The sequence below is a fragment of the Falco naumanni genome, chromosome 8, assembly GCF_017639655.2.
Source record: "Falco naumanni isolate bFalNau1 chromosome 8, bFalNau1.pat, whole genome shotgun sequence".
Classification (NCBI taxonomy): domain Eukaryota; kingdom Metazoa; phylum Chordata; class Aves; order Falconiformes; family Falconidae; genus Falco; species Falco naumanni.
The window spans coordinates 10,409,762-10,418,864 of record NC_054061.1 but is presented as its reverse complement, the minus strand read 5'-3'; the positions used below and the strand labels follow the sequence as shown (position 1 = coordinate 10,418,864).

The 9,103-nt window shown below is 47.4% G+C and overlaps 1 protein-coding gene across 1 annotated transcript; it reads left to right on the top strand.

Moving 5' to 3' along the window:
- Window positions 1-1,015: 1,015 nt before the first annotated feature.
- LOC121092317 (bromodomain-containing protein 8-like) lies at window positions 1,016-8,824 on the top strand. The gene is made up of 7 exons (XM_040603124.1): window positions 1,016-2,735; window positions 3,827-4,108; window positions 4,502-4,705; window positions 6,022-6,167; window positions 6,842-6,928; window positions 7,366-7,434; window positions 8,383-8,824. Exons 2-7 carry the CDS (start codon window positions 3,968-3,970, stop codon window positions 8,615-8,617), a joined length of 882 nt encoding a protein of 293 aa, XP_040459058.1. The 5' UTR covers window positions 1,016-2,735; window positions 3,827-3,967; the 3' UTR covers window positions 8,618-8,824.
- The last annotated feature ends 279 nt before the right edge of the window (window positions 8,825-9,103 follow it).

The window sequence follows — 9,103 nt, the reverse complement described above, 5'->3', positions numbered from 1 at the left end:
TCCCCAGAGATTTGTCAAGGGTACAGTAGTCTGAGTGAAAATCTGTGATTCCAGCAGCTGTAAGGCATGCCAGTACCTGGTGTCACATCTGAGCTTGTGAACTGTTTCTCTGCTGGAAATTACAGGTCTTTTCCTGAGCAACGTGGATGCTTAACTGAGGTGTAAGTTGTCTGTGACAATTTTCAAGGCACCTTATTTTCTGCTCGGATGACCTGTGAGATGAAACTTGCATTATCTTCTGCCCCTATGGCCTTCCAGGGGAAAAAAAAAAAAAAAAAAAACAACCAAACCCACTGTCCTTCCTGATGCTTGTAGTAGCTGGGAGTGGTTTGCACTTCTGTGCAGCAGGTACAGGGTGCAGCTTTCTGACACACAAATTGCAGGAGACTGAGTCACTGGGATTAAGACCAGAGGGATTAAGACCAGAACTCCTGATTTTCACAAGCTTTGTGTTGAAGCTGGTTGTGCCTGCTGTTGAGTCCCATGTACGGCTGGGGTGTATTTCCACCAAGAGTCACTCTACTGATGCTAGAAATGTAGAATCCTTTGGTTTGCTTACTGGTTAACTGTCCTTCACTACTAAAACCAGGAACAGATTCCTGATTTGAATTTTGGTGTCCTCAAGGTTCCAGAGATGACAGGTTGTTAATTTCATCGTTCAAAAAGTTCTTTGGCTTTCATGTATTTTATGGAATAATTTAAGTCGAGGATAAACTTTTTAGTAGGGCCTGTTGTGATAGGACAAGGGATGACTGTTCTAAGCTAAAAGAGGGTAGGGTAGATTCAGACTAGATATAGGGAAGACATTTTTACTATGAGGGTGGTGAAACAATGGAACAGGTTGCCCAGAGAGGTGGTAGATGCCCCATCCCTGGAAACATCCAAGATTAGGTGCGACAGGGCTCTGAGCAACTGGTCTACTTAAAGATGTCCCTGCTTATTGCAGGGGGGTTGGACTAGATGACCTTCAAAGGTCCCTTCCAACCCAAATCATTCTGTGATTCTATGACTCAGTTGTCCATTCGTCTAGTCCAACCTGCTGCTCAAAGCAGAGCCAGCTTCCAAAGTAGACTGGGTTGCTGGGAGCCTTATCTAGTCAAGTTTTGAAAAATCTCTAAGGATGGAGATTCCCTAACACCTCTGGACAACTTGTTTCAGTGCTTACCTACCCTCATGGAGTGAACATATATCCGTCTGAATTTCCTTTGGTGTAACTTGTCATCACTGCCCCTTCTCCTTTCACTGTTGGCCGCTGAGAAGAGTCTGGCTCTGTCTCCTCTGCCCTGTCTTTGTTCATGTTGAATAACCAACATTGCAGCACGTGGGAGGACCTTTATTATGCCCACCAGTAACTTCCTTTCATTATGGAAAGCATCGCTGTTTGTTGCTACCCTTGTTTTTTTCTCTAAATGAGCCTTTCCTCTTGTCCCATGACACTTTAATAGCCTTTAATGATGTTTAAGATCTTTAAAAATCTAAGCTACAGTTTTCTCTACAGAGCTCCGTTGCCTCTTTCCCAGGTCATCAGCTTATGCTCTGACTACTAATTCTGTTCTTCCTAGTACTTTGTTTTAATCTGTCTAGTACAGAGCTAAGGCTTAGTGTGCTGCATCTCCTGACATCCCTTCTTTTATAACAATCGCCTCTTGCTGTTCTTGTGCTGTGGCTAACTCAAATGACAGGTTACACAGCCTAGGTTTGGTCACATTATATGTAAGATTATTTAGGATTCAGTAGTGAATCCCAACGGGTTCTAAGGTTTGCTCCCTCTCTCAAACTGGTGTAAAACCTTCCCTGTTGACATTTTAATTAGAAACAGTCTCAGACCCATCCCAAGAGAAAGTCTCGTGTGATTTCTGTGGCAACTGCTGATAATGATGATTAATTTGGTTTTCCAACTGGCCCTATTTTCCACTGAAATGTTTGGCACTGATCATGCGTCATCCCCACTGATCATCTGGCAGCTCTCTGATGTTTTTGATGAGGTTTGTTGTTGTTATTTGCTTTTATGTCTTTAGCAAATTGTTCTCTATTTTTCCTTCTTTTTTTTTCTGCCTACTTTATTGCAGATTCTACATTTCATTTACTAGAGTTCAGGCTTTTATCATTTTTCTTGTTTTGACATGTAAGTTCCTTTTAAAGGCTGTCTTTTTTATTTCTAACAGCTTTTTCTGGTACCTGCAAGGGTTGCACAGTGTCTGATCTCTGCAAAGTGAACTAAAACTTTCTAATTTGATAATGATTCCTTGCTGGTGACTTATGGAGCCAACATAATTAAGAACTGTCAGGCAGTTCTTAATTAAAAGTTGAAGTCTGTATAATTTTGTCCTTTATTTTTTGTACAGATTTGGTGTGGAACTAAGCAGTCTAATTTCACTCATCCCACTTGTCTTGTGCTAATGCAGCTGTTCAGCTCTCCGGCATCTTGAGTCTTCCAAGATTTAATAAAACCGAACATAAGGCCGAAGATCTTTTTAATCGATGCTTATGCCCAAGTTCCCTGGGCTTCCTGATTTTAAAATGCTTATCCCTCTCAACTGGAGTACAGAAAGATGATCACAAGTAATTGGATTACTCTAGGCTACGGCTTCTCTGGTCTTCAGCTGAGCTGTGGTGGCTGGTTCTGCATCTGCAGCCAGCTCTGCTGATGGTGCAGGAAAGTGCGTATGGCATGGGGTTACTCTGCAGATGAAATCACAGTTTGCCCAGCTCCTTCAGCTGGAAGCTGAGAGCAGGTAATGTTACCCTTTACCTCATCAAATTTTATCTGTTTTGAAAGAGGTTTCAGAAGGACAGCCTTTCCAATCCTAGCTCTGCTTGTAAGTTCATAAAATAAGCAAACAAGCTTTCTCACCCCAAACCCAATGGATTCATTATTTCTCCCAGTTATGCACCATAAGCTGTATTTGTAGCTGTGCTAGCAGTCCTGAGAATGCAAAAGGAGATCAGTGAGAAAGGTCCTTGTTCAAACCTTTGGAAAAATTAGGTTGTACATAATTAACTGAGAACTCTAAAGACACTGCTAACTAATGCATAGAATTCTCCATAGGTACAGCATCCAGGTAGCTGAGTTCAATGGCAAGATACAGATTTTTCTAACAGCCTTTACTGTTGTTACTGTGGCTCTGCAAGCAATTCCCCAGACTTGGAGAAATCATGGTGGACTTGTGCAGTAGAAGACACTTAGGCATGGACTAATGAACAGAGATTAATTGAATGGTTTCTTCCTTCTTACAAGAATGCTAACTTATATTTTCTGAAGTGTGGAGAGCTGTCCCCTGTCAGCGTGTGACTGTGTGTGGTTATACAGCCAGCTAAATCACATCTGTCACTTTCAAAACAAAGTGTCTGTAAGGTTTGTAGTAAGTTACAGTATAAAAAGTTCTCAGGGGGCAGCAAAGGGAATTGCAGTGACTTGTCCTTGGAGTCACTCATGCATAACTGTCAGCAGCTCAGGAGTCCCAGCATGACTTGGTTTGAGCTCGCTGCTGGATGCCTTTGGCTCCTTAAACATGTAGCAGCTGGCAAAGCCACATGCTCCTACCAGCTCTGCATCCCCTAAGCACAGTAACCAACCAACCCCTGTGCAAGGGGAGAGCACAGCAAAAGCACCAGAAAACCTGAAATTCAGTTGCTCTGAAATGGCAGTTTGTGTTGCAAAGCTGCAGCCCTGCCACACAGTGTGGGCTCAGGTGTAGGCTGCTCACCTCACAGAGTCTTCCCGTGTTTTTGCTCTCCGAGCATGTCAGGAAGCAAGCTGAGCTTTGCAGTCCTGGATCAGGGTACAAAGAAATTTCTGTTTCTCTCTCTTTATGTTTATTTGCAGGTGGACCGTGCCTCTGTGTGGTGGGAGCCTGAGACGGAATCTCCCAGCGAGTCAGAGAACAGTGACTTCCAGTCTCTTCTCAGCTGGAATTCAAGCTTGGATCTGGATCTGGGCAGCTGGAGGAATACTGAAGAGGTGGCCATGGGGAACCTAGAGGAGAGCGGCCAAGAAGCAGACTGTGAGCTGGAGTTCAGTGAGCCTCTTTGGGAGGATGATGGTGAAGACTACCAAAAGGAGGAGAGGCCATGTGAAGACAACAGTCTGCTCCAGTTCTTCTCAGAGGTAGGGCTGTTTGGATGACAGGAAGGTGGGTGGCATAGGTCAGGCCCTCCTGAAACATTAGGTTTTCAGGGCCTCCACCATCCCTACACACACAAACAGTCTGGGGGAGGAGCAGATGCCTTGAGTTCATTTGCTCCCTGTCCCAAGCCTAGTCCTTCCTCCCATTTAAAGCTGGCATTGCAATCTGGCAGCTGCTTTGCCAAAACACAGCTCACCCTAAAGCACAGAGATGTCAGTGTACTGACACTGTAATAATAACACAGGGCTTCATCAGAAGATTTTGCAGGGATTCCTAAAAATGGAAAGGCATTCGTGAGTGAATGCAAAAATAGCATCTGTGCTGTTTATTTCTGCTCCCTTCACAGTCTGAAGCAATAAATCTCTGTGTTGCAGGTAACCCAAATGATGGAGCCTCTCCGCATCAGCAGCACAGAGTCACCACAAACTCCACGAGATTATTGTGGCTCTGGGAAGCGGGGTGATGGGGAAGATGTGAGGTGCCAGGAAAAGACCACAGGAATATCAGCCACAGGAGCAAAAGCAAGTCAACTACACATCCTGGCAAAAGATGAGAAAGAACACTTCCTGGAAAGAGAGGTAGGGGAGAGGTGGTCATAAGAGATCCTCTGGTCTGGGATGAGAGACAAGAGAATGCAGAAAATCTGATCTAGGAGAGATGGGGAAATCCCAGGTTCTGAGTGGGGAGACAGGGACATGGAGGAGACAGCTGGGAGGGGAATGCGAAAGAAATGTATGAGGCAAAGGATTTTTTTTAATGTATGGATATGTATCTTTATGAACAGGAAGCTGGTTACAGATCAAACCCTCGGTTGCGAGTTGGAGGAATTGCTCCTTGGCAGTGTAAAGGTGACTCATGAGAGCTGGCAGTCTGCTTTCAGGTTTAAGGCAAGACTGGAATACTTGCCTTGTTCTAATTGCTGTGTTATACAGCACGCAGCTTGGCTGGTTTCAGGCCCACGTGGCTGTGATAGCAATAACCATCTGCCCCTAGAGACCATCACGTCTTGGAAGCAGGCACTGTCTAGCCTGGTTTGCATCAGTTCTGTGTCTAGGGGGCTGTGGGTTCCCACCAGCCTGCAAGGTGTTGCTGGAGCAGGTAACACAGCAGTGGAAGAACAGTGCCATTTTTCCACACTCACATTTGTTCCCTTGCAAACTTAGACGCTGGAGACAGAAATAACTTTAAGGGTTCTTGCATTTCCCCAGTTCAGCCAGGATGGTGTTATTCTCAGCAGTTCCCTTGTGGTTCTCCGAGTGGTCAAAGCCAAGACACAGCACAGTGTCCACTTTCTTCCAGAGTCTGCTCCATGCTTCAGATCTGTTGAGGATTCTCAGGTGCCTCTGCACATAATCCCACTTCTGGACTCCAGAAAGCCTCTCTCCCTGCACCTGTCACTCTGCATTTTATTAGCAAATCACTACAACAATAGCAACACTCTCCTTCCTGGCTGAGTATGTTCTCTGTCATAATCACGTGGGAGTTTGTAAGGAAACAACCTTGTTGCACTCTAGGGAATACCACTATCTGTGTCTTGAGCTTTAACAAGCCTGAGGCAGTCTTATCTCAGCTCCTCAGAGCCCTCTCTACATCCATGGCTTTTCCCAGAAAAGCAGACACAACACTGGGCACCAGCCAGCTCCACAGTGTCTGTGTTAGCCAGAGGTGGTTATGATCCAAAAGATCAGAGCCAGCTGCTACCGAAGTGGTGGGCAGCACAGCGAAGGTCTGAATATGGTCAGACAACATCCTTCAGAATAACAAGAGAGCGAGCTAGCTCCCAGCTGAGACTGGATGCAGTGAAGGGATGTGCAGCAAGCTGGCTTCTACATAAAGGATTCAGGCAATGGGCTGCCATTTTAGACAAATCTTCCTTTTCCTCTGTGTTCTTCAGGACAAGACTCAAGAGACTCCCAGAGAACAAGCTTTAGGTGAGCTGCATCCACAGGAGATGAGTAATCAGGCCCATGATCAAGATGACAGTGATAGCACCTCTGCAGCCCCCGTGCAGGCCTCTCCAAGCCCTGCCAACATGCAGCTGTAAGTAGTTCCTTCTACTCTCTTGCAGGCACAGCAGAACAAAGTTGTTGCCCTTGTCTCACATCAGAACAAGTGTATGGCACAAGTCACTTCCAGGAAGGTGAGATAGGCAAGGAGATCAGGAGAGGGGGAGGTAATTTGTGCTATTTCTGTGAATCTGCCAGCATTTTTGGGCATTGATCCTAGTAAGTGAGAAGAGTAGAGATTAAATAGAAAATACATGTTTCCTCAAGGCAGCTAGGCCTTGTGTGAGCTGGGCATCGTGCTTTGTCAAGCTATGTCCAGTCCAGCTCCTAGGAGAGGCATTACCAGCCCCCTTTAGGCAGATGCAAACATGTCAATCACATGCAGCCTCTGCCATATGTGTGATCACCTGGGCTGCCTTCCAAAGGAAAACTGGGGGGGTTTGGAATGAGAAACTGAATAAAAACCACCTTAGTAAAGTTCTAAACTTCAGGGTAGCGTGAGTTTTTCTATCCAATTTGATCCAGCCCTTTAGAGCTGCTCAGCTCTTGTTTCTACCTATTGCCCTGCATCTTCCTGCATTCTGGATGTTTAGTTGTGCATTCAGATGCAGAAAGCTTCCACCATCCCAGCATTGCTGCATCCCAGCAGCACTGCCACCTCCTACTTTGTCTCATGTGTGATGATCTGGCAATATATTCCCTCCACAGGGTGCAGCTGAATTGGGATAACCCTGTGCAGCATTTGCTCTTCAAAAGAACTTTCCTGTCCATTTGGAAGATGATAGCCAGTCACAGGTATATGGGGGCAAAGTGTTGGATTGACATGGCTCCTGAACACATTGCCCCGAGTTCCAGCTCCTGTGTCACCAGGCCTTGTCCTCCCCTCCACAACAGCTGCCACAAGCTGGCTTGTCTCTCCATGGCTTTGCTTCTGGCTGTCCTTGCAGCAAGAACAGCTGCACGCTGCAGAGCTGGAGAGAATACTGCATATTTATTTCCTCTGCTTAACATGGCAGAGCCCAAGTGTTGCTTCCTACACAGCCGGTACAGCCAGCTTCAGTGAGGGGCTCAGCCCCCTCCCATGCTGAGTCACGCCAGCCACCAAATACCGGCTGTTGCTAATCAGCCGTGGCCCTCTCAGCGAGCGGGGAGAGGTAGGCACTGCTCCATGTTGCAGTGCTGGCTTTGGTGGAGAGGTGGACAGATGTCATTCCTTGTGCTTGTTCCTGTAGGTACAGTGGCCCATTCCTGAAGGCGGTATCAGAGAAACAGGCCCCTGGATACAGGGATGTGGTAAAGAGGTGAGTTTGTGGAGGAAGCGCTCGCTAGTTGATTTCTCTCCATTTTTTCTGTCTTCCCTGGTTTCCAAAGGACCAGTGGGATGGTTTCCTTGTTCCTTTTCCCAAGTCTGGCTGTCACCAGCATCTCCCATTGATGTGTTAAAACTCCCTTCCAGGTGATTAGAACCTGGAAGCTTGCACTGACTCTGGAGCTGACGGGAATTGTGCCTGCCCTTAGCCAGCATTGTATGGCTGACTTTCTCCAGGCACAGCTGTAAGGCCTGTCTGAGCAGCGGATTCAGCTTCTGCAGCTGAACAGCCTCTTCTCCCCATCTTGGAAGCGTGTGCCTAAGTTGATACCCTCTCCTCATCCACTGCTTGCTGCCCAAATGTTTTACTCTCAGTGGCGAAGTGGGTCATATTTCCCAGAGAGATTAAGGGCATTTTTGAGAGCTGAATCATACTCTATTCTGGTCACAGTTGTGCTCTCTGCAGCCATTCATTTTCTCATTCTGTCAAAATAAGGGAAGTAATATTTATTGTCCGTCATGTTCCCCTTATCAGCACTGCTATTTTTGCTAGTGGCACCATTTGATTTTAAGGGGTTTTAATAGATACCTATTTTAGTAACTTTTCTTTCTCCACTAAGACCTGGACTGACTTCATGAATAACTAGAACTGCTCTGCTTGCCTTCTCTGGAGCTCAACATCAAATTTCTTTTAGAGGTGACTGCTAATGACCTGCCAAGTTGATTGGATAGCAAGTGCTGCATTGGCTAAACTTACTTTTGTCTGACTTAGAATAAAAACATTTCTCAATCCCCTTCTTTGTCCTGAACAATAAAATTGATTGAAAATAGCTATGCTTTCAGGGCCATGCTGGAACAAGTGCAAGCACATTCCTGCAGAGCCTGAAGAATGCCTGGCCCTGGGCTGCAATTTGATTCTCCTCCTTTCCGTCTTTTTTAGACCCATGGATTTAACCAGCATAAAGAGAAGACTGTCAAAGGGACACATTAAGTCTGTGATCCAGTTCCAGCGTGACCTCATGCTCATGTTCCAGAACGCGATGATGTACAACAGCTTCAACCACCACGTGCACCACATGGCCGTGGAGATGCAGCAAGAGGTCTTGGAGCAGCTGCAGATGTTGTGTGAAGCCCTCCTGTGCTCCAGGGGCAGGCTGGGGCTGGGGAGGAGATAATACACCACACCTGAGGCCTGGCTCTTTCGGAGCAGTGTTGTCTCCCTGGCTCAGGCGCCTGCTGGGGCGCAGGGGGTGTGCGGGCACTGCAGCTATGGCCCTTGGCAGAGCTGGTTGTCCCTCGGTGGTGCCTGCTAGGCGGATGGGATGAGGAACACGGCGGTTCCTGGGAGGGCCACCAGGAGAGAAACCTCCTCGCTTCCCTGGGAAGGCTCTTGGGATGAAGGAAAGGGGTTAACGCCACCGTCTGTGACCAGCTGGGGCGAGCCGGAGCCCGGCTGTGCGCACCCAGGCTGCAGCTGACCCCGCTGCCCGCCCCGCAGCGACGGCCCCTGCTGGCTCCTTGTCCCACGTGTGTGACGGTGGCCGGAGGGGGCGGGGGCGGTCCGAGGGCTGGGGTGTGCTGCTCGCTATTGGCCGGCGCCGGGGGCCGGCAGCGCCCGGGGCGTTGCCGATTGGCTGGCGAAGAGCCGGGAGCTGTCGGTC